General features: G+C 43.8%; 2 protein-coding genes across 9 annotated transcripts in view; one reads left to right on the top strand and one right to left on the bottom strand.

Annotated features, from left to right (window-relative positions):
- TRDMT1 (tRNA aspartic acid methyltransferase 1) overlaps nucleotides 1-14,868 on the bottom strand; it is a 42,059-nt gene extending 27,191 nt beyond the window's left edge. For 3 of the 8 annotated variants that reach the window (XM_030007522.1, XM_030007521.2, XM_030007520.2), the window contains exon 1: nucleotides 2,005-2,130. In XM_030007522.1, the coding sequence (XP_029863382.1) occupies nucleotides 2,005-2,068 (64 nt within the window). In that variant the 5' untranslated portion in view covers nucleotides 2,069-2,130. Of the gene's footprint in view, nucleotides 1-1,734; nucleotides 1,964-2,004; nucleotides 2,131-13,615; nucleotides 13,748-13,874 lie in introns of those variants that run through there. The other 5 variants (XM_041122075.1, XM_041122074.1, XM_030007523.2 and 2 more) reach the window with 5 other exon arrangements.
- A 496-nt stretch (nucleotides 14,869-15,364) lies between these two features.
- VIM (vimentin) lies at nucleotides 15,365-23,865 on the top strand. Its single transcript, XM_030007518.2, has 9 exons — nucleotides 15,365-16,002; nucleotides 16,153-16,213; nucleotides 20,324-20,419; nucleotides 20,564-20,725; nucleotides 21,249-21,374; nucleotides 22,091-22,311; nucleotides 22,406-22,449; nucleotides 22,887-22,972; nucleotides 23,500-23,865. Exons 1-9 carry the CDS (start codon nucleotides 15,461-15,463, stop codon nucleotides 23,539-23,541), a joined length of 1,380 nt encoding a protein of 459 aa, XP_029863378.1. The 5' UTR covers nucleotides 15,365-15,460; the 3' UTR covers nucleotides 23,542-23,865.
- Nucleotides 23,866-25,001: the final 1,136 nt, after the last annotated feature.

Raw genomic sequence — 25,001 nt, forward strand, 5'->3', positions numbered from 1 at the left:
ACAGTAACTATCTACTGGATACAAGTTTACAGTATTCTGATAACCTTCTAAGGCTGCGTTCCCAATACTCCCATTCTTTTAAGTGTTTTGTTGTGTTGTAAATGACACTTTCTTAGTTAGCCATCCATAGGCTATCACATCTGGCATTACAACTTATTAACTATTGCAGAACACTACCAAACATTCAAAAGACATCTATTGTTATGTTAAGAACAGAGTTAGATAACATTCAGTAAAGATTTGTTACATATATACACACACCAACACATGACAAATGTGTTGTGAGTGAAGGACCATGGTGTAGGCTAAGTTTCAGGAACCAGTCCACTTTCTATGGAAACATGGAAATTGTCTACAACATGTAGATAGTTCCCCATCACTTCACAAACCAGACTACTAAAAAAGTAGAGTATTACTATTACAGCTATATACACAACATACAATGTCTAACACTCTCTCTTCATTCCACAAAGACTGCAAAATCTGTATTTCCATACAAAGATATATTTTGTTCTTAATAATCTAAGGATGTCTCTGGAAATAAGGAAAATGCATCCCTACAACAGGCAGTTAGGATTATTTATAGTAACAATGTAGGTACATATTTCGGTATGTCATGTATTTTTACATATTACATATATGTAAAACATATATATACATTCAGGTAGAAATTAGATAGAAAAAATGTTGCACTGCCAACTGTGAGTATGTTTTAAGTCAATGAACAATGCTAAATGGATTCTACTCTGTAAGCATAACCTTTTAATATTACTCAGCTCACTGGAAAATTAACAAGATAAGTTTTCACCTGATTTTTTATGAAAATGCTTTCTGTTGTAAATAGAAGGGCTGCTAATGCTTATGAAGGCTGAAGTATTTGAAGGATTGTAGGTACAATTAAAATTATTACGGTCATTCTCTTAAATTGCACATTTTTTTGTTGAAGCCTGTACTTCGAAGTACAAGGCCCAACGTACTTTACAAAGGAGATCAATAGAACTAGCTCAATTATTTATTTGGGAAAGCCAAGTCACAGAGTCTACAGAACTTGCTGAAGGTCACCCAGGCCATGCTTTAATACAGCAAATTCAGCTCCAGAGTTCCTTGTAGATAAAAACTACCCAGGGCACATGGTCTAGCATGAATTCACTATACCAGTTTTCATATTTAGAAAACGTTATACCAGTCTCATATATGGATCACGTATCAGCTATTCACCTAACTATGCGCCACGAAAACGAAGTCTGCGTGCACGCCTATGGGATACCCTGGCTAGTTTGCCCGAGTATCATCCTGGGCGTCTGCATGATCCCGATCCCATCTGCAGCAGGAGTTTGTCAGTAGAAGACAGAGCACATATTAACAAAGACAAAATCACAGCCTTCCCGGGAGCAGCTGCCCGGGCCGAAGCAGGACCACAGATCCATAATTTCCATCCCAGCGTGCTCCAGGGTACCTGGTGCCACCCAGCAGGCCGCGAATGCTTTCAGGCACTGCTCAGTTTACAGCCACAGGTCCCCAGTGCAAACACACTGCTAGCCAAAACTCAGCCGCCAATGCCCAATGCTGCCAATCACCCCCAGGCAGTCCCTGACAGCAGGCCCGTGAGACAGCCACCTCCCCCGGCTCCCTTTAACACCAACCCCGCCGCCATAAGGTCACTTTCCTGTCACTGCAGCGCGGCAGATTGTGTGTCCGGGGCTTGGGATGAGGGGACCCCCTCCCACCCCATCCCTTCCTTCCACACGGTGCTTGTGCAAGATGGGGGGGAGCGGCGCGACATGCCCGGCCGGGGAAGCGGCTGCGGGAGGAGAGGGGCCATCTTAACCCGCCCCATCGAGAAGATGGCGCCCTCCACAGCCTCCCCTCAGGGGCCGGGGTCCCATCAAGAAGATGGCGCCCTAGGAGGTGGGGGTGGGCGAGGAGGCGGGCGGGCGCACGGCGGAGCTGCGGCGGCAGCGAGCACCGAGGGACGCGCTGGCGGCGGCGGCCGCTCGCCGGTACCTTTCAGGGCCTGGTGCATCCCCCCGATGCCACTGTAAAGCTCTAGCACCCGCAGCGGCGCCATTTTCCGGCGCCCGGCGCAGCACTCCCGGCGGCCTCCCCGAGCGCCGCCCGCCCGTTCCGCCGCTCTTTCGTTCCCACCTGCCCGCCCTCCGCCCTCCGCCCTCCTCCTCAGCGCCCGCAGCTCCCTGCACAGCTCCGGAGCAGCGGCTCAATTTGGCGTTGCTAATTGCTCATTAAACCCCAAAGCGGGCTTAGGCCCTGGAGGACGAAGCCACCCGCTGGCATGACGGGTTCTGCTGCCCCTGAGGCCGACGTGGGGCCAATGGCAGACACGGGGCTGATACTGGCTGGCAGCTCTGCACCCTCCTGGGAGTGGGGGCTCAGGAGAAGGCCTTTCTCCCCGCCATCAGTCCCTGTGGTCAATGTCTCCTCACAGGGGCAGCAACGAAATCCCCAGCTCCATTGCCCTTCCTCAGGCCCTGCTGTGCCACCGCAGGGTGTCCAGCGCCTGCCGAGAAGGTGGAGGCCAAGCCTGGCCGTTAATGTCAGGGCAGCAGGGAAGGGCAGGCTGGAGGCCGAAATTAGCTCGGGTGGCTTGCACCTGGCCAGGGCACAGGGAGAGAAGAGGGATGCAGGGCGGCAAAAGGGGCTTATCCCTGTGCGGGGGTGTGCATGCTGGCCTGCTGTCCAGCTGGGCAGCTGATGCGAATGGCCCTCGACAGTTTTATGGGCCTAAGCATTTCATGATTTCAGTGTGCAGTGATGTTTTTGAGAAGTCATTTCAAAGCCTGCACCACTGGTGGAACAGGAAGGAAGGAAATAACTGATGAAACTGTTCTAATTTGCCCCAATACTACGAAATTGCTGTTGCTAAATTGAAGAGGCAACTTAAAGACATTGTTGCCCATGAAAAGTAGTTTGTTTTCAAAACAAAAGTTAGACAGACACTATAATGTGGGTTACCCACCACATACAAGTAGACGCTCACCTATGCCTCAGTTTGCAGATTTAGATTGTAAAGTGAAGATGAAACATTAAAAAAAAAAAACCAAAACACCTCAGCATGTTTCTCTAATAATTTCTTGAGTTAATCATATTTTTGCGGAGCCTCTTAGAAACCTGGTAAAAATAAGGTAGATTTGAGGAATATTTATTTTTCCTTAGAAGCTGCCTCATACAGCCTGTCATAGCTCCTACCTCTTGCCTTTCAGTGGAGGAAGAATTTTTAGCTGAAACTGAAGGGCAAAAAAGAGAGAGATCTGCTGCCTTTCAATATACTTCTCCAGAATATGGGACACATCAACTGCGGAAAACAGTGGAATTAGAAACAAAATTTCAAAGTAAGAATATTGGTCCTTGCCAGCTTTTTCAAAACAGTTCTGTCATTCACCTGTGGATCTTCATCATCAGAGTCTGGGGCTGCTGCTTTCTTTGTCAGCCATGGATGTAAGCAGGTGACTAAAACAAGAAGTCCAAGGTCTACTTTAGAATTTCTGAAAGGAAGTGAGGGAGGTTGCCTGCACAGATGGCTGACGGAGAACTGAGAAAGGTGGGTGAATCACATGGCATAACAAAAGCAGGAATGTGCCAGCTGGAGAAAACAGTCATGGGACAAAGACGGTGAAGGCTCTGAAGAAGAGGGTTCAAGATGATGAAGGTGGCTACAAAGAGCAAGGCTGTTATCAGCTACGAAGACACACTTCGGTAGAACCCCTTCAAAATACAGATGCAAGGTGAAGGTAAAGAAAAAGGCAGCTTTTAGACTACTGAAATTAGTAAAGCTGATGAATGAGTCTGAGCTCCTTGTATTACTATTTCAGCAACATCACAGCAATGCTAGATACTGTGATGAGTGGCAGCTGTAGGCAGCTGGGAGCAGTTCGTTTATTTGGAGCTGCCCAGTACCTGGAGCAATTAAAGCTACAGAGGAGCTATATTTCCTTATATCAGACAGGGAGACAGCTGAGCCGTGTTTTTCCTCCCCTTTCCCTGACTCCAAGGTATTCTTGCCATTCATGCATGGGAAAGGTGGAGTCTGATGGAGAAAGCAGAGATGTCTTTGCTATACTGGTGGCAGTAGGACATTCCCTGCTCAGGGGAAATTCTCCACCTCCTCCACCAGTGTAGTAAACTGGAGAATCTGATCAACACACCTCCGCTCTAGCAACAAGGAAACTAATTAACTAGGTTGGGATTTTATTGGCTGCTTCTTGCAAAGAATCAGAAACACCAAAATTTCCCTAGTGCTCATTTTTAAACAACTGCCAGTAGTCAGTTTTATAATTCTGTATAACTGTGTCTGCCTTAACCTGGTTCTCAGTGTTAATTGACAGCTGCGAAAAGGACCAAAATGAAAACAGGGAATCTGGAAACAGTTACTTTTAGTGCTCTTCCCTTTATAAATGTAAAGTCAGCATAATAATAACAACCACACTTTTTGGATCAGACCTTACATAACAGTATTTAAGGTATGCTGCTTATTTCAGAGACTGGGGCAATGGCTGAGAAGTGCCAAGATCCATGGCCACTCATATCTTTTTCCTTACAGAAAAGCTGAATGATTGCAGAGAGAGGATGAGCCCCGTGAAAGCAATTGTTCATACTTCACTCAGAATATCTTGCTAACACATGCTGCCACTGCCATGGGGCAGGATAAACAGTTGCTCACTCTTTGTCTTGTGACCCCAAAGCAGCCACATGTCTGCAAAATTTCCCAACTAGATCTCTCTGACATACTGAAATTGGGATATTTTGACAGCTCCTTCTTTGTCTGCTCCGTGCATATAGGATGAATAGGATTCCTGTAAATCTCAATGAACATTTAATTTGATTAACAGAGGATATTAATAACAGAGTTGAAGTCCAATGTCCACTTCTGGACTCTTCAACATTTTTTAGGACACAGGTATGGGCTGTTTCATATATCAGTTATGGCTCAACAATATAGCTGGCTTTAAATAACAATTGATAGGCTTTTCTAAAAAGACGTTAATTTATTCTAAATGAGCACATCTATAGAACTATGATAATGCATTGATGAAGAAGCTATTTTCTTGACTCTAATATATTTATAGTAAAATATATTTTAAGCAAACTGATCATTTAATGACATTTTTAAAGCTGTTGACATAGGCATGTGATATCAGCATTTTCATTGAGACAGCTTTTGAAAACTCCTACCTCCTAGCAACTAGCAGCATTTCCTCAATGTAGAAGTTTCCAAAGTTTGCCCACATCTCTGATGAGTGGTATGATACAGGTAATCATGCTAGATCTGAAACTGTTGCCCTAGAAACCTATAAACACATCCAGTGAAACAGCTACATGTGGTAAGAGGAACACGCAAATGAAACCACTGCAGTATTTTCTCTTCTTAAAATGCTTTAGAATTGTTAAAAATGTTACAATTATCAATGCTGCCAAACAACATCACAGAAACATGCAAAAACCACCGCCTTAAGATTCTGCATTGTACTTGGCAACTGAAAGGTAAAATTACAAACTATGACTGGACTGTATGTCTACTCTTTTCCTCAAAGTGAGAAGAAAAGATTTTCACTGTTGTGTTTCTGTAATTCACACCAGCAACAAATGCACACAACAAACCCACACAAAACATTTTATAGGCATCTTAAGCCTTCTGCAGTTATCTGTTAACTCTTCTCCCTGCCCTTCCATCTGCAGCAGAGCAGACTAACATGCCAGCAAGGTCTCTGCCTGCACCCAGCTGTGAGCAGGAGGTTGCCAGTCTGCAGTGCCTGTCACAGGCTTTTATTGATGCCACAATACCGCAGTAGTATAAACTGCTTGAAGTTTCCTTTGAATGCAACCCCTCAAAGTAAGGCTAGGTAATGGAAGCTAGTAGACCCGTAGCTGTGAAGTGTTTGTGAGCCTTTCTTCTATATTCAAAAAATGGAGAGAGAGAAAACTCCCCCTCTGCTGATCCACCAGATGTTTAAAAGTGCGTTCACAGTGATCAGCCAAAACTTCAATACAGGCAAATATTAATGTTGATGGCTGAACAACAAACAATGCTTCTTGTGTCCGAATGTCCAGTATAACCTACTAAATACTTAAGTGAGCATCAGGAAGAGTATACAGACATCTCAGCTGTCTAGAAGGGAAGCTCATGTTCTGGGTCAGAAATCGCTGTGGCTAGGAAGGAATGTAAGGCATGTCATACCCTCGGAATGCAATCACTGAATTGAAAAAATTCACTGAGAGTGTCTAGCATAAATTATTGTTTCCATAACCATTGGCCCAGTAGGTTACTAATAAAACTGAAAACCTTTTGCAGTTTATCAAAATGGATCTGTACTGGATGTAATGTTTCAGGATGGAATTTATCACACTTGGTTTCTGCTGAAGTGATGCTCAGCAAAGGTAGCTGTCAGCCACAGACGTGGCACTTCTGGGAAGCCTGCTGGGCCATGCCAGTATGGCTAACGAAGCCTATGATTTTCATTTATAACGCCACGCATCTGCAAGACTAGAAATGAAACCCACATCAAACCAGGTTTGTTAGCCTCTCCCAACACGTTTCTAAGAACTCTATACAGGGGAAGTTTATGTAGCTGAAATTATTTGGAAGAGTCCTCAGACACAAGCATTTTTAACCTTTCTCTTTTCAAATATGTTAATCTCTCCATTTCAGGATTTTATTTTCAGGTTCTGGAGCTATGTGTATACACTGTAGGGAATAAGGAATAAAAAGATATTGCTTCTCTAATTAAATCTTTACTTTTCTGGTTTAAATAAATTTAAATCTAAATAAATCTGGCCTGTTTGTTATGTTTGGCCTCCAGTGGTCACCCTGGCTGGATGAGACGCATATGTTTACATAATGTTACTGACTTTCTTGTTGTACTTACACATTCCAGTGCTTGATGAAAAAAAAAGGATAAAAAAAGGCTAGTATCAAAAAAAAAAAAACCCAACAAAAAACAACCAACCAACCAAATATATATATATATATATTTTTATAAAACCTTTGCTGGACTGAACAAAACAGACTCTGACCTCTGTAAGGCCCTCTGCAGTCAGCTAAAAGATTGCTGCTGCAATGAATGTGTTTTGAATCAGACCTTTGAAGGGTCACAGGAAGCGGGTGACAGCAGGCACGGAGCCAGGCGTTCTTAAAGGAGGGATCAGTTCAAGCCGCTCCAGCGGGATGAGGTAATGGCATGGGAGCTCCCAGCTCCCTTGCAGGGGCAGGAGGAAACAGCATGGTGCCTGCTGCTCTCTCTCTGGGGGAGGGGGGATGAGGGAAAGGAGAGAAAAAGAGTGCAGATGGTGAGCCTGGATGTGCCTCTTACCTTTTTGCTTAAGGCAGGAACTTTCATCTCCGGCATCCCCATATGATTTGCACAGCCTATAGTGTGCAAACTGAGAAAGACTTGTAGCTGTATGTTAGCATTGGTCATGCCTTTTGCTTACGAGGCCTTCTAGTATCACCTAAAGCTTCTGTATACCACAGACTTGTCTTTTAAGTAGTTCAGCCCCTGCCCAAACTTTGTTTTTTTCATTCAGTCCCATGTGGTGAGTTTAATCTTTGACTAAGGCTGTAGTTGGCACAGGAAATGAGATCTCTTATGCTGGTCACCGTGGTGGTAGGATTTCAGTAGCAGGGTGTTTCCTCCAGAGAGAAAGAAAATCTTTAATGCAGCTGCAGCAGAGCTGTAACTGTGGACTTGCTGAGCTATCTTGAAATTAGATAAACCACAACTGCACAAAGGAAGTACCGTAAAATCTGCCCAAGAAGCTGAGCACTTGGTACCTAGGCAGCATGGAGGTGTCTGCCACCCTGGCTATATTGCTGGCACTTTGCAAATGAGTTACTTTAAAGCTAATTTAAAGCTATTTGATATCACTTATGAACTGCAGTTATGGAATTGACTGCACTGTAAATATTCTCCTTCTCACTTTGGATGTGGCTACAAATGTCTGTCAAGCATACCAATATACTAAAGCTTAGTGGCTGGGACATAGCTCTTTTCTACCAGAAAGTGTCTTGGAAAACAGTCTGTAAAAAAGCACAGATTTGAAGAAGTTGTGAGATTTTGTAAGGATAAACTGAAATGAAGGATAAATTGAAAAGTTATTCTGCAAAAAATCCCACCTAAAATATAAAAGTGTCATTTTTGGCTGCTACGTCTTTTGGGGTCCCTTCCCCCAGTTAAGTATTGCCTCAACTAAGAACAAAAAGCTTTGCATTTTCCTAAAGTTGAAACAAACCTTTTTTAGAAAAATGGCTATGAATTTAAAATGTTATTTTTGCTGAGACAGTCTGGAGAGAGAAGCCCAAATAAGCCTAACCTAAATGAGCCAAGAAAGCCTAGAATAGTTCTTTCTGAAAAAGAGAAATCTTCTTGCACAAGAGATATTCAGTATGGACTGGCAGTGTCAATATTCAGCTGTAGGGAGTTGGGCTGATTTAAGACTCCAGCAAACATGTTTCACATAATTCATAAGAGAAATACAATGGGAAATTGTTGGAATTGTCTATCGGGAACCCTGCATGTCAGATGAAGTCCCTGAGGATGATTTCATTGCAGTTACAGTGCCAAGTCAGATGTAGCACTCATCTCCTATGGTATAGGACACAGTTGTTCAAAAACTAACACAATTAAACTCAAGTAATTAATTAACCTACACTGTGCATAATTCCCATTGTCATTACCAGTGCAGGTATCACATATATTGCAGTACAATAGTATTATATCCTTCATCTCCAGCATAAATCTCAAGATTCCTCTTATCAGAAAAGTTGATTATTTTCAGAATACAACTGCAGGACAGTGGCATTATTACCATATTCAGGGTAAATCATTCCTGTGTCTTTGAAAGATCCTGACATCTGACCTGCATGTTGTTTCATCCTGGCATGCTTCGGACTTACGTGGTAGGCTTGGTAACTTCCATGTCATGGAGTTTACGGGAAATGCCTGATCCATGTCAAATAAACAGCCACAAACATTGGCAAAAGTCTAAGAGTCAGCAAAACTAAAGCATCTACAAAGCTCCTAAATAGTTGCTAGGTCCTTCCTCCTGTCATCCTGCACAAGCTCTCTCCCACCCAATGACCGTATGCAAGACCAAATTCTCAAGGAAAATTCCAGGCAGATAGTGAATTCGTCTTTCTAATGGGAAGTAGGACACCTTTCCACCTGAAAAAATACAGATGCCTCCACTCTTCCAGATATTTGCTCTCTTCCTTCTCCAGCCATATGCACCGTCTGCTCTACACATATTCAATAAAGTTTCCACTCCATTCCCTGTAGCCCACAATATTTTATGCATACTATCAGCTTAAATCTGGATCATCTTCCCTCCTCAATCCCAACTGGACAGAATATACTCATGCTTGAAAATTGGGCATAGAGCTAGCATGAAAAAACAGCTCGTCTTCTTAGAAACTCAGTCTTCTCAGCTTTGGGGTGTGTGCACCACCGCCTCTTCCTTTTGTAAGGAGCCAAGTAATCCCAGAATGGCTAACACAATGTACGCTCAGTTTATGAGTCTCATTGGAACCAAGGATTTGGCACAAGAACTTGGACTGAGGAATCCACTAAAACCTTGGCCCTCGAGGAGCTAGTACTGTTCTGCTTGTCCTGGGCACCTCAAAGGAAGAAGGGAACAATTGCTGCATGCAATTAACGATTCCATTGCTGTGTCCTGCCTCTTCCTCAGAAAGAACATCATCATTTCCTGGTATATCATGGCAAGAAAACATTATGCTATTTATGCTTTGTGTAAGTGATGGAACTGGGGGAGAGAGAAGAATGAAATCACTCCTCAGATTTAATTGTTTTTTGGCTAGAGCTCTTTAAGCAGTTTCCTTTGAAAAAGCTTGGCCAAAAAGAAGTAGTAAATGTCTAACTGACAGGGTTCATTAATGGCATATTAGAATCACTTCTTTTAGCTTTTTCCAAAAGAGAGAATGGATGGATGGATGACTCATCTTTGAAAAGGTTTGCAATCTCAAAATTTAAAACAGCAATCCCAGAGAGATTAATGTTATGGCTTCCCATTGTAATGTGACAAATGAATGTTCATCCGTGCTGTTGACTTCTACTTGTGCCAACAGCTTACTGCAGGGATAGCAGCTGAGCACTGTACTTGATAGCAAGCTCAAGATAGCGAGGTCAGCAATGTGGCAAAGGACAGAAAGAATCCCCGCACATTATACAACATTTTGCATAGTGCTACTGAAAGCTTAAGCTGACTGTAAATTAAAACCCTTTATCTGATATTTAAGTTAAATAGTCTTTGTAAAGTGCTTATCATGATCCTTGAATAGTTCCTTGGTCTTTAGCAAAATACAAATTTCACGAAACAAGGACAGCAGAGAGCTAAAATTTCAAATTATCTATTTTTGGGCACCCAAATCAAGAGTGAGGGACTTTGTGTATTCTGGAAATTATTTCTGCTTAAAGAGTTTCAGGTTGAGCATCAAGCCTCAAACCATGCCAAACCTCTTGTCACTTTGGAAAACCTTGGCCTTTATGTCCCAGTCATTGCTAAATGTGTTGCTATGCTATGAAGTGAAGTGAGACAGATGGAATACTTAGGTTGTCATCCTTTTTTTTAAGGGATGGATTAAGTAAATTGCTACACCTATGATAGAGCTGAAAAACTCTTTCTCTTCCCTGTGTCGCTAGAACTGTGCATGGTGTTTGCGACAACTGTGGGACTCAGGGCTGAGGGCTGTACTGGCTTTGAAAATGAGTACCTGATTTGGTACAGAAACGTCCTGTCCTGATACAGAAAACATCCTATTCTGGCAATTAGAAACCATAGTAGACGGAACTTTATGCACGACAATAATAATTTTTGGAAATATAAGTCATGCAACTGGGTGGCATGAGTCATGTTCAAAACACTTCCCTAGTGCTGAAACCCCTGCCAGTTTCATATAGTTCATTTTACATTAACATATAATATTGCAGAGAGACTTGGTTAGTTTTGAGTATAGAACCTAGTCATTTCCTTGAAAAAATCAGCAGCTAGTCACACCAGTTTGATATGCTTTGCAACACTGGCAATGACTGTAGGCAACATAATTTTAAAAATAAATTTCATAAAAGAATTTGCCAATTTCTTTCTTAAGACCGTAATTAGTCAAGGAAGTTACTCACAAAGGGAGACTTCAATGCCTGGACATTTAGGTGTTCTGCAGCCCAGTGGTGTTAAAAAAAAACAAACCAGCTTCTCCCAGGCAGCGTGCAGGGAGACATATTTTTGTGGGTTCAGAAAAATCGGCCCTTCCCTGGATGCACCAGCCTTTCTTTGGGGCTCCCCATTACACTTAGCTCTCAGATAGAGGGACAGACTGGCCCCAGCTGAAGATTTACAGCCAGAATCCATTTTTTGGAAACAGGAACCTTTCTGTTTTCAAAACCATAGCAGTCTTCGTCTTTTTAGACCACGGCTGAAGGAGGAAGTGCTCTTTCGGACTAAAGATTACAGCACTCACTCAAGCGATAAGCCATAGCACTTGCTGTAGCTGAGCATTGCGGAGAGTCCCTTCTGCTGTAGGGCGTTAAGAGTCTTTCATATCCTCATGTTAAAGTGGGTCCCTTTTGCCTGGAGTTTGTTCAATATTCATGGAGCAGAGGAAGCGTAAAGGAATGCCTCTATGGCCACATGCAAGCCAAGGCTTAAGGTTGCTGTATGGTACTGACAACAAAAGTGATTGCATTTCCATAGCAGGATGTTTTTCCTGGTTATTTAATATTTATAGGTCATTTTATACCTCCAAGAAGCAGAAACTTTACTAAAAGTGCACAAATCTGATTAATTAAAGTATTCACATCTGTTTAGTCAAAGTCTATAATACCTGGAAAGCACACTCAATATTTGGACTAAATTTCTCAGTTTCTTACTGTTTAAATAAAGTGGCAAATCAAAAAAAATGTGAATGCCATTATTTTCAGCAATGTTTTCAGACCAACAGATATTTGTGCAAGAAAGTCAGAGAAATTCTGACTGTTATGAGGACTTCTTTGGTTTTAGTGCAACAGATTTTCAGTATAAGGCCAATCAGGCAACTGTACCCGCTGCCTATGCACACCCATTTTTCCTGTTAATGAAAGTTAAACAATCCAGTATTTTTTGCTACACTTATAGGGCCTGATTCCTTATTTCACTCTTGGCGGTGAACAAATACATCAGTTCTCTGGCAAAAAGATGAAAAATGCCAAAATAAATTTTGCAGTGTGAACTGAAAGGCTCAGAATAAAAACACATGTTTCTTTTTTTAAGAGTGCCATTGGCTTACCTCTGATGCTACATCTGTAGAGGTAAGTGGTATTGCAAGCTGACTAGGCAGCTGCCTGACTGTGTACTGGAATTGCAAATGAAAGCATTGCAATAAACAAAACAGATGACAACTAATAGTTTATGAATAATCCCCAGCATGGTGTTTAGTGATGCTGTTAGCTGTCTGTCCTTCATGTAAGAATTGATCAAGATCCTGACCAGCCACAGACTCTGAGAGTCCCATAGTACCTTCCTTAAAATTAGGCTGATTTCTGTGGTTTCATTTCAATTCAGAGAAGTACACTTTCCATGATTTTTATAGCTAAACTGAGATAGTCTTTCCTGACAAGTACTGTGGAGATCTTTTCACACTTCAAGAGACCATTTCTTGTTCCCCTTTGGGGTTTGGGATGCAAATGTGTGTTAAATTTATTACAGCCTTGTAAAAAACTTAGAGCTTCCTCCATTTATGCATCTGTGCAAGTGTCAACCAGCAAAAGGCACTTAAAGGTTTACTGTAGTCCTGAAAACTGACAATATCTGAACATTTCTAGGAAAATTTCATAGTGAGAAACAGCAATGAGGCAGGTGGCCAAGAATACATATGGCAGCAGTGACATAACATATGGAAATTACACTTCAAATATGGCGGTGGAGGGGGTCATCTTTATTTACTAAAACAAACAACCTCCTTGGATTTTAGGGGCAAAGCAATTTCTGAATGAAGGATGACTGTTGCTTGTGTGTGCCACTAAAGGTTCTGTGGAGTATAAATAAGTTGTGCTCAGACAGGAAAAACAGATTGGGCACAGCGCACCTTTAAAAAACCAACAATCTGCTAAAACTATCACTACTTCTGAGTAGTAAAGCATCTTTAATCTGTGAGGCTGTTGCTTATGTGCTGCTTTACTTTTTTGCCTGCTCATAGAAGGAGTGTGTACTTTTGTGCTGGGGCTCACAAAGGCTTACGGCTCAAACTTGATGGCTTAAATAAAGAGCTCTCAGAGGGCTGGAGAGCACAACAGCATCCAGGCTGGGCTGCGGGTACCCTGAGCCTCAGGAATGCTGTGTGACCTCTGCCTCCTATTCAGTGGGTGAATGGAATGAGCTAGAGCCCAGGACTTATGCTGCAAGCACTTCAGTGGCTCAACCTTGTCAGCTTCATTTGCTTGACTAAGCTTCACTGAATAAAGGAAATTAAAACCTCAAGGACCTACGTTGAGATACAAAGTGCATTCCTGCACTTCTGGTTGCCATCAGAATGAAACCAAAGCACAGTTTCCTTTAAAAAAAAATAAATTCTTAGCAAAATATACGGGCTCCAATTCTTCCTTGTAAGGTACAATACCTCAAGTACAATAGCTGAAGTGTAATAGCTGACTTCACTGTGAATTGGGATGTGAAGATTACCTTCCTCTCTGCCCAGTGTTTGTGTTCAGGTTTATCAGAATTTCCAGTGAAGATGTTTGCTTCTGCAGGACTGCAAGTTAAAAAGAATTAAAAATCAGTGGTAGTTTTGCATCCCAAAAGAGCTGAAGTAATACGTTACAGATAATACCTCTACGTTATATTGGTCACTTCTCACAGCAGAGGAAGATGTCCCTTACCTGATGTGTCAGGGCAGGATTAGAGAACATGCTCCGTGCTTTGGCCGCTCAAGTTTTAAATTATCTAAATGAGAGAGATTCTGTCATCTCCCTTAAACGACTTCTGCATTCATACTGAAAACAATCTGCTGCTACTCAGTCTAAGTTTTTCTTTGTTAAATTTTATGCCATTGTTATTGCCCTGTATTACCTACATACATTATTCATCTCTACTGCTAGCAGCACAATTTTGATAGTAAAATTGCTCTTGAAAAGCTGGGATTTTTGTCTGGCCTTTGAAGCTACTTACAAAGGTTGTCTAATGAATAATTATAACTTTACCAGGTGCTTTCCTAAGACACTGATTGTGTGCCTACTGAAATTAATAGCAAAAGTCTGTTGGGTACCACAGTGCAGAAACAAACCTTCGTTAAAATCAAGCCGGCCACTATCCTAGTTATTAGAAGGATTGCATGCAGGAGCAAGATCCTGACTGCAGCTCTTTCAGTCATGTACTCTCCATACTAAAAAAATAGTTACCGCCGGGATCGTTGTTACAACAATGGCAGAATTAAGCCTTACTGGTGTAAATGCTCACCCAGCTACAGGGGAAAGACATTTAGCCTGTAGATGTTGTGTCTTCAGCACAGAAGTAGGAGCTAAGATTGCTGTCAGGGGAGGCAGCTAACGAAGACACAGATATGTTATTTTTTCTGCCTGTTTATTTTGGACATTTGGCAGCCCTTTGTGAACAGTTAGCATCGCTCTTCCCCGATCTTACTCTCTTTCAGAAAGCTCAGGAAGAAAAGAAACGGGTTCTCAAAAAGATACAACATACACGTCACACCTATAGAGGGTTCTTTAACGTACGTGCCCTGGGTTACCCGGGGTACTTTTGCCCGTCCTGTGGCACAGCACTAAACCTGCCAACCCTCCCGCGCACGCACCCACCGCCCTAACTCTCGCAGGGGGAGAAGGCGAGGCAGGCAGAGCTCAGCGCCCGCTTCCGCGAAGCCCAGCATGCCGCTGCTCTCACCCCCGCCCTCCCCGGGCGCGCCGCGCCGCGCCGCGCCGGGGTTCCCCCCGCGCCCCCACCTGCGGGCCACCGCCCCGCCGCGCCCTCCCTCCCTGCCGCTTCCCCTGCCTCGGCGGCTGCCCGCCCGCAGCCCCGGGGAGAAATCCGCCGGCCCTCGGGGCTCGGCCGCGCCGCGCCGCCCGGGGGAGGCAGGGGTGCTGCCCGCTCCGCTCCGCTCTCTCCGCCGCCCTCCCCTTCCCTTCCCTCCCCTCCCCGCCCCGCCCGCCCGCCTTTGTGTCCGCCGCGGCGGCGGCCCGCAGCGCCCCCGCCTCCCCTCCCCTCGCCCCGCCGCGCGGCCCACCGGCCGCCGCCCCCTCCCCGCGGGGCGAGGCGCGGCGGCGGGCGGCGCGGCGATTGGCGGCGGGCGGCGGGCGGGGCGGTGATTGGCGGGGCGGGCCCGGCGGCGGGCGGTGGCCCCTCATAAGAAGGGGCCCGGGGCGAGGCCGCCGCTCTTCTTCGCCCGCCGCGCACTCGAGCCGCCCCGCTCCGCTCCGCTCCGCTCCCGGATTACAAAGCCCGCGCCGCCGCCGCCATGAGCATCAGCACGAAGAACTCCTCGTACCGCCGCATGTTCGGCGGGGGCAGCCGCCCCAGCACCGGCACCCGCTACATCACCTCCAGCAGCCGCTACTCGCTGGGCAGCTCCCTGCGGCCCAGCACCGCCCGGTACGTGTCCGCCTCGCCCGGCGGCATGTACGCCACCAAGGCGACGTCGGTGCGGCTGCGGAGCAGCATGCCGCCCATGCGGCTCCACGACTCCGTGGACTTCTCCCTGGCCGACGCCATCAACACGGAGTTCAAGGCGAACCGCACCAACGAGAAGGTGGAGCTGCAGGAGCTCAACGACCGCTTCGCCAACTACATCGACAAGGTGCGCTTCCTGGAGCAGCAGAACAAGATCCTGCTGGCCGAGCTGGAGCAGCTCAAGGGCAAGGGCACGTCCCGCCTGGGCGACCTCTACGAGGAGGAGATGCGGGAGCTGCGCCGGCAGGTGGACCAGCTCACCAACGACAAGGCACGCGTGGAAGTGGAGCGGGACAACCTCGCCGACGACATCATGCGGCTGAGGGAGAAGTGAGTGTGCGAGGGGAGGGCGGGGTCGTTCGGGCTGCCGGCGCGGAGGCAGCCCCTGGGCATCCCGGGCTGGGCTGGGGGCGGCGGGAGTTTGGGGGGACGGGGACGGGACCCCCAGCTCCCTCCTCAGCGCTGTCTCGTCCCTTCCAGGTTGCAAGAGGAGATGCTGCAGCGGGAAGAGGCCGAGAACACCCTGCAGTCCTTCAGACAGGTTTGCGGGGGCCGCGGGCGGCGGGGCGGGGGCCGGAGGGAGGGAGCTGCAGGAGAGGAGAGCCGGAGGTGGGCGGTGGTGCCTGGGACGGGAGGATGGGGCTGTAGGAGTTTGCTTTCCTCGCACAAAGGAATTCCATCGGTTCTCACGCAAACCCTCCTTGTTTTCTTTAGGGGGATGCTGCGGTCTGAAGGGAGGGGGGGAGGAACTATTGTCTTGCTTTATCCAAGTCTAGCCTGGTTTACAAAAAGCGCTCCGACGTGGAATCGCTTTCCGATCCAATAAAAGTGAAAGGGGGCCATCTGCTCGCTTGGCTGAAGGGTATTAATGGTTTCTATGGGATTCACCGTGGAATGCAGATACAGGCTTTATGGCAAGTGTGGTGGCAGCAGATTGAAATAATAGATCCCTTTGTGTCGGAGGGGAGGGCGCAGTGGGCTGCATTCTTACTAAATGTGTAATGGTGCGGGCATATTTCTGGCCAAAAGTGTCTATCGTGCGTATGGTCTAGTTTTTACAGAAAACAGAGCTCCTTTTTAATGAATCACTTCGGTCAGTGCGTTACTGGACAACAGTTCCAAATCTAAAATTTTTCATATGGGTGTTGTCTGCTGACAAGAAGTAGACAATTTGTTCCTTGGGGTGAGGTCACAGCAGTCAAGTCTGCCTCCTCTGGATGTCCCTTAAGAACATAGAATTTAATCCTCTGTAAACAAAGATGTTAACATAGGAAACAAGTTGTGTTAGAGTTTAGTCTCTGTAGGATGCTATGACGTTATCCAGATAAACTAAAACCTACATGACAGCCAGAACCAACTGTGCAAACAGTGTTCAAAAAGTGTTAAGCTCAGGTTTTCACTTGTGCAAATCCAGCTTTCAACTTTTTCGACTTGGATTAAGCCTTGTTTGGACTAGAAGGTATTTAGGAATGTGCCTTCTCAAAACAAGGTCTCTTCCCTAAAACTGCTGGTGTGAAACAGCATTGCTAGCATTCCTCCTGGCTGGAAGTGACTGCCCTTATCTCTATGCAGCTGGGCACGGGCTGATTTCATCCCAAAGCTCTTCATAGGCATTAGTAGATGTCACCATTCAGGAAATCATCACTTGATTGTCAGTGTTTCCTGGGGCAAGGCTTTTGATTACAGTATATTTATAGTCTCTGAAGGAGAGCAGGTGTCTTTGTGAGATACATGTGGAAACCAAGATACCTACTCCCATTCAGAGTCTGGGAATTCAGAGTCTCCGCTGGCATTCTGGGGACGGAAGTTTGAAACAGAACAGTTTGAGATACTGCCTTAACTTCAGCTTCTGTTTTTTCTGAGTGCTAAGCTAATTTAACGTAGTGTGAAGTTCCATGCAGGAGCATTTAAGTTAAGTTTTAGAGAACCTAATCTATTCTGATTCATTGCTGAATTCAGTTGAAGGATCCTTTGACTTAAGTATGAAAGATCATTTAAAAGCCAGCCTTAATTGGTGCACTTCAAGGCATGTCTACCTCTATTTCAAACCAATTAAACTTTTTGAAGGTTCTAGGCTTTTAAGTGAATTTGGCTTTGTGCATATCCCACATTCATTATCCCTCTTTTCCCTCCACCGTGAAAAGGGGTTGTTCAGGAGCTCAGCCTCCAGCAGATCTGTGTGTGCGGTACAGTCAGAACTGGATCCATTTAATCTCCTGAGGTGTAGCTTATAGATAAGAATTGCAAATCATTGTCTGTGGAAACACTACACTAAACCCACTCGTGACATAACTGGTGCCTGCTAGTGTGTTTGATTTGAACAACAGTAATATCTAAATTTTCCTTACCGTGAAAGGGTGGGCTTAACATGCAGCTTGTGAAAACTAAATCTGTTTCAGTATAAGTATTGTTCTCCTGCAAGTGAAATTACATTCACAGAACACTGAAGTTGAAACATCCTGTTGTGCCTCCAATTGTAAAGAAATGCACAGCTTTTTATTAAACCATTGTATTCTTGCACCAGAAAGTTGTATACATGGATTTGGAACATTTCAGCAGATACTTACTGTTCTGATGTAGCATCAAATTTACTTTTTACTTGATGGAGCAGTTGTATACTTCAGTATTTTAAAGAAAGTGAACGAATAATTGAACTTAAACTTTGTATTTCCAAAAGCTGCCTGCTTTAGAGACTGTTCAACTTTTATGTACTGAGTTTTAATTTAATTATTATCCTGAACAAAGATGAGATTTTACTCATATGCTGAGGGGTGTACTACATAAAATAAACCTAGGGGTTCAGAGAGTTCTTTCCTTTGGGACAAAACAAGCATCACAATTAGTGAGAAAGTTATTTACTGCAGCTTTGCCAGCTGCTGTGGCAGCAAGGAATAGGTCCTGAACCTATGACAAGACTAACAGGGCTGCTCCTGGCTAACATGAGGTTTGTGTGAAGTAAACATGGATGCTCAATCCTGTGAACTATGTGACTGGCATTAAAGAATCTCCTATGATAAAATCAATGTGTAGTCCAGTTGCATGTATTCATGCCTTACACTTTGTTTGCTCAGGCTACAAGTAGCTTATTTATGTGGTTCTCCATACACCTAGGAAATACAGGTACACTGATTCTTCACTCCCAACTTAATGATAACGTATATAGTAAAATACATACCATATATTCAAGTGATTTCAATTTAAGATGCTTTCAGTTTAAGCTCCTAAAAATCCTGTAGCTGTTCAGTTGTCCTGAAAAAATTAGTCTTCAGGATGCAGATTTCAGTAAAATCCATTGGAAACTCTTTGGATGTCTGTCTAATTGTATAAACATGTTGTGTCATAGCCATGTAATTTCCTTCCAGAATGATTTTCATTTTTTTTTTGGGGGGGGGGGGGGGGGAGCGGAAACAAATGAATTAAGGAATTCTTTCTCTGAAATGAAAAACAGAGCTGATGTGACCTGTGTGGGTGTAAAACTGGAATTGATAGGGATGTTATGGAATAACACATCGAAGGGATGTTCTGCTGGATAAAGAAAACAGAATTCTTCTGGAGCAAGAACCTTACCCCAGAGTAGGAGTGATGCAAGGAGTGGCTTTCTAGGAGTCTAAAGAAAACACTCCTTATTTCAAAGGTGCCATAATAGTGAGAACTGCTGATTAGGAATGCTTATGCTTCAGACAATCCAAAATAGCTTTAGTGTAAGCTGTGAAAACCTGATATGTTAATACTGTGTGAACATAAGCATGCAGCGTGTATGTAACTAGTATGAAAGGAACAATCGTCCCCTTTGCAAACAAATTGCCTTGCACATTTAAAATGTAAGAAGTTACCAATCAATGTTTAGTCTTAAGTTATGTTTTTGAACTAATTCAAGCTGCTCCCATGTAACATTCATGGTGTATCTTCTGTTATGCCTTAAATGAATTTTTGCTGTTGATTAAGACTATCTCCGTCCAGCAAAAGGTGTAGTCTTTGCCAGCTGCTGTGAGGGTGTAGCCAATGATGATTAACTCGATTTGCGTTTATGCTCATACCTTCTTTTTCTCGAGGGAGATCTGTTACTTGGAGAAGTAAATGCTTGCAGTTCCTGTATGTACCTCACTAGCTTTACAAATATGCTCTCAAGCTGTGGTCTGTGGACCCAAAGGGCTCTGTGGTTGATCACCAAGGAGTCCATAAGAAATAAACAAGAAACTAAGCCCACTGATAGGCATGTAGGCACATGGGTTGCACTTTTAAGCCCCACTGGAAAAAAAGAAGTTTGCAAATTGCAAGACTAACTCTTTTTCAGTGTAGTCAAGCTAAAAGAGCTTATTGCTGGCTTCTGACCCAAGTACCCGCTTCATCTTCAAGCAGGATTTACACCCACCATGATCTGTGTGTTCTTGATCATGCTTAGCAATACATTGGCAAAGATGAAGTAATCTACATATGCTGTATAGTTTCCAAAATCACAATAAAGGTGCATATAGCAGTGTCTGAGGCTAGGGTAGGAGGTGGCAAAAAGGTGGTTTTCACAGCTCTTTATTTCATATTGTCTTGCCAAAAAGCTCAGATGTAGCATCAGTCTGTATGCTACTGAACTTGCCTTAAAAGACTTTTCTACATCAGTTTTGTAAGACTGCTAATCATTCTTCTCTCTGGTCAGGATGTCGACAATGCCTCTCTGGCACGTCTTGATCTTGAGCGCAAAGTTGAGTCCCTGCAAGAGGAGATTGTCTTCTTGAAGAAGCTTCATGATGAGGTAAGCTGAATAATTGGGTCTGTGATTAGATGCTGGTGGTCTAGCGAGTAAGGAAGCTCTTCACTGGTTCTGGCCCAGAGTCCCCACCTGTGTATGTTCAGTATGTTGTCGTGTAATAACACTGAGTGTCTGCTTCTCTCTAAGGAAATCCGAGAACTGCAGGCCCAACTCCAGGAACAGCACATCCAAATTGATATGGATGTTTCTAAGCCTGATCTTACTGCTGCCCTGCGTGATGTTCGCCAACAGTATGAAAGCGTTGCTGCTAAGAATCTTCAGGAAGCTGAAGAGTGGTACAAGTCCAAAGTAAGTCAAATCTGTTCAGATGCATCAGGCACTCGAACTAACTGTACATAACAGCTTTGCTGTAGCACATGGTGTTCCCTCTGTCTCTCTACTGGACATGAACACAGCCATGGCACAGGGTCTTCTTTAAACTCCTAGTCTGGGAAGAGTACAGCTGAAAACATTATTTTGTGCCATGAGTACAGCATCAAAGTAATGGGTTCATACGTGGAGACTTTCCTATGCTTGTACCTGGAAGCAGATGTTGGATGAAATACTGGAGAAAGGAGTGAATGAATGGGTGAAAAAATGATGAAAAGATGGGAAACATACGGGGTGGGGAAACAAATACGAAAGGTTTAACTATGAATTCCAATTTAACAATTAAAATAGAAAGGCATTTTAAGAGTAATGCTAATATTTAAGTGGTTTAGGTGTTAAGGCTTGTAATGGCTTCAGTTGCCCTCAAATGCTGTGTCCAAAAAAAGTCTGTTACACCATTTCTGTTGAAGTGTTAGGCTAACCAAACTGGGGATTTCCACAGTTTGCAGATCTCTCTGAAGCTGCTAATAGGAACAATGATGCCCTGCGCCAGGCCAAACAAGAAGCTAATGAATACCGCAGACAGATTCAGTCTCTCACCTGTGAAGTTGATGCCCTTAAGGGAAGCGTAAGTATAAGACAGCAGTTGTTGGGACATTCTTACCTTTGCAGCTTTAAGCACTGCACTGCAGTTTAATTGTTGATAATAGATGTGAATGCAGCTGATCTCCCATGCAATACAGCAGCATATTAGTACTTTTTGAGAAGGATGCTATGGGCTCAGTTTGCCTGCATGGACTACAGTGCACTGGTTAGATTGATGTACTGAACTAGTCTTCCTGAAGGTATAAACACTGAGTTTATTCTCTTGCTATAATATTCACTGTTTATGTAACACTTTCTGGAAGTGTTTATGGCTTGTCAGGTACAGCTGAAGCTATAAAAAAAGCTGGAGGAGCAGTGGAAAGGAGGTGCAAATCTTGCCGCTGCTAGAACCGACTGCCTTAAAGGCTGGCTTGAAATGGATTTAACAGTGTATAGTACACCTCCAAATCCCCTCACTGAGGTCTGCCTGCATGCTGACTTGTATTGCATGTGTTAAGACTTACTGTAAGGGATTGCTTTGCCACCTGCTAGAACAAATACATGGCACACCTCAGACAAAGTAGCAGAATAACCCACCTTGAATTTGCAAGGGGAAGATAAAGAGATGACAAATTTGGGATGTGTCTGGGCATTTTCAGAAAGGATGCTAATGTAACTCAACTTCCCTTTGTTAAAAATTTGAGGCTGGGTAAGAGTGGCTGAATTGCAGCAGTGCTCAACTTCATTATTCTCTTCCAGAATGAATCCCTGGAGCGCCAAATGCGTGAAATGGAGGAGAATTTTGCTGTTGAAGCTGCTAACTACCAAGACACTATTGGCCGCCTGCAGGATGAGATTCAGAACATGAAGGAAGAAATGGCTCGCCATCTCCGCGAGTACCAGGACCTGCTGAATGTAAAGATGGCTCTTGATATTGAGATTGCCACCTACAGAAAACTGCTGGAGGGTGAAGAGAGCAGGTAAAAATCATGTGCAGGCACTTTTCTAAACAGCAGTTACTAGAAGACACTCTATACCCATGTCTGACTTCACCCATTTCTTTTTTTCCTTCAGGATTAACATGCCTATTCCAACCTTTGCTTCCTTGAACCTGAGAGGTAAGCTGTTTCTGCTCCTTCAGTTTAGATGGCTGTTCTATCATTAGCAAAAGGGTCCTGGATAGTTCCTTTTTCTCCAGTATTTGAACTTGTATAAATGCAGTTGCATGTGAATGTTTTTCTATAGATAACTAGACTATTTGCAATTACTTAATCTTGGATGGGAGGAGCTACTTTGTTTCTGGGCACAGATATTTTTTAAATATCTGTACATAGTGAGTGATGGGTTTAGAAGCCTGCTGAAGGTGCCTTAATGGGAACAGGGAGAAAATAGAGAAGATAAGCTTATTCAGAGCAGGAGACTTCTTCATACAGTAAATGGGGTCTTCATACACTAAACTAGGATTCTGAAAGTAGACACTAAAATCAATTACATGTCACTTCTTTGAGGAGGCACTTCATCTAGACTATTGATAATAATACATTTTCTTCTGCAGAAACCAACATTGAGTCTCAGCCAATGGTTGACACTCACTCAAAGAGGACACTTCTAATTAAGACTGTTGAAACTAGAGACGGACAGGTTGGTGGTAACTTTTGATTTTATTTCTATCACAGCTGCTTACCTTAAAATACTCTTAAGTTTGTCTACTGGTCAGTGCAGCCTGTATATGGTAGTAAGTATGGACTAGAACAGCATCTGGCAGTCCAGGCTGCATGGCTGAACATACAGATGTAGCAAACAGGCTTCTGTGGAAATGATCACAAAATTCATCTGATAGTCCTTAAGTGGCTGATGGTTACCTGTGTAGTGAGTATTTAAGTTCAGCTGAGTAAGCAAGTTCTCAAAAGATTCCTCACATCACCTGAGGAAAACACGTGGCAGTAAACAGAGGTACTTGTTTGGGACAAGATACTGTTTTCAGACTAAGCCAATAAAGCTTAAATGGTTTTTGCACACTATTTACCAACCAGAACTTCTCATTAACAAGTGAGAGTCAATACCCATTTGTTCATGTTTCTGTGGTACTGGATATTCCAATTCTAACTCTAAAAAACCCAATAATCTTACTCCTAAAACTTAATACAAGTGTCTCTGTTTTTCAACAGGTTATTAATGAAACTTCCCAGCATCATGATGACTTGGAGTAAAGCTGAAGTGAAGATGCATACTTATTAATGCAGGAGAAATTCTTACCAGCATGATTTAAAAAGTCCATGTCTTAAAGGAAGAAACAGCTTTCAAGTGCCTTTCTGCAGTTTTTCCATGAGCGCAAGATTATTATGCTAGGAAATAGGTCTTAGATCTTGCAAACTGACTCTCCCTGAAGGATTAGAGTTTACAATGGAGTCTAGTTTACAAATAGCAATATCTTGTGCTGCAATACTGTTTTTAAGTATCTGAATTCAATAAAACTGCTTTTTCCAGCACAGTATGAGCAACCTGTCGCTACTTCAATAAATCTTTGGAAAATGGCTCTTGATGTGTTCTAATTTGTTAACTTCATGACTTTCTGGAAAGCCATAACAAGGTAATGCTGGAATTACTATACGGTTGACATCTCCAGTACTGGTTGTGTGGAATGCTGTTTTTTTCAGTTTAACTAGATAAACTGTCTTACTCATTTATTGCTTAGGTTTTGGAACCAACTAAAATGGACTATAACTGGCAGATGCATAATGTATTATGATATTTCTTATCACTTGAATAAAATATGATACTTCAAGCTAATAAAAATTAATCTTGCTTCCTTATACTAGCTAACCCAGTTACTAAGAGCTAAGAATGCCCAAAATGCCTTAAAACAGTTCTATAAAATGTGGTACTTAAGTAGCTGTGAAATAGTTCACTGGGGCCCTTATCTGAGACAGCACCTTTGCAAAGTTAACAGCTGACTTGGTGCATTGACTTCATTTTCCAGGAAAGACTAGTTCCCAAAGGCTTGTCTGTATTACAGAAGCTAAATGAAGGCTTCAGATGGAGTAGGGGTTAGGAGAGGTATTCAAAGGGAATGTGTAGAAAGAATAGAATCATTTAGGTTGGAAAAGACCTTTAAGATCATCAAGTCCAACCATCAACCATGCCCACTAAACCATGTTCTGAAGTGCCTTGTCTACATGCTTTTTGAATACCTCCAGGGATGGTGACTTAACCACTTCCCTGGGCAGCCTGTTCCGATACCTGACAACCCTTTCAGTAAAGAAATTTTTCCTAATATCCAATCTAAATCTCCCCTGCCACAATTTGAGGCCATTTCCTCTTGTCCTATCTCCAGCCACCTGACAGAAGAGACCAGCACCCACCTCACTACAACCCCCCTTCAGGTAGTTGTAGAGAGTGATAAGGTCTCCCCTCAGCCTCCTTTTCTCCAGGCTAAACAACCCCAGTTCCCTCAGCCACTCCTCATAAGACTTGTGCTCTGGGCTCCTTGCCAACTTGGTTGCCCTTCTCTGGACACACTCCAGCCTTACTTTGCCTTACTGCTGACTTGATTCCAGCATTTAAACTCCTTTAAAAAAGGAGAGCCACCATTGCTCAGTGTTCTCTGCTGAACATCAGCCTAAGTGCAGCAGAATGGGGAAAAGAAAACTCTCATGTGGCCTACCATAAC

The sequence above is a fragment of the Aquila chrysaetos genome, chromosome 3, assembly GCF_900496995.4.
Source record: "Aquila chrysaetos chrysaetos chromosome 3, bAquChr1.4, whole genome shotgun sequence".
NCBI classification, from domain to species: domain Eukaryota; kingdom Metazoa; phylum Chordata; class Aves; order Accipitriformes; family Accipitridae; genus Aquila; species Aquila chrysaetos.

Excerpts from the sequence above, each read along its gene's own strand:
- VIM (XM_030007518.2), top strand. The coding sequence starts at position 15,461 with ATGAGCATCAGCACGAAGAACTCCTCGTACCGCCGCATGTTCGGCGGG. Across the intron at positions 16,214-20,323 it reads CCCTGCAGTCCTTCAGACAG|GATGTCGACAATGCCTCTCT; the intron begins GTTTGCGGGGGC and ends CTCTCTGGTCAG. Across the intron at positions 20,420-20,563 it reads TGAAGAAGCTTCATGATGAG|GAAATCCGAGAACTGCAGGC; the intron begins GTAAGCTGAATA and ends CTTCTCTCTAAG.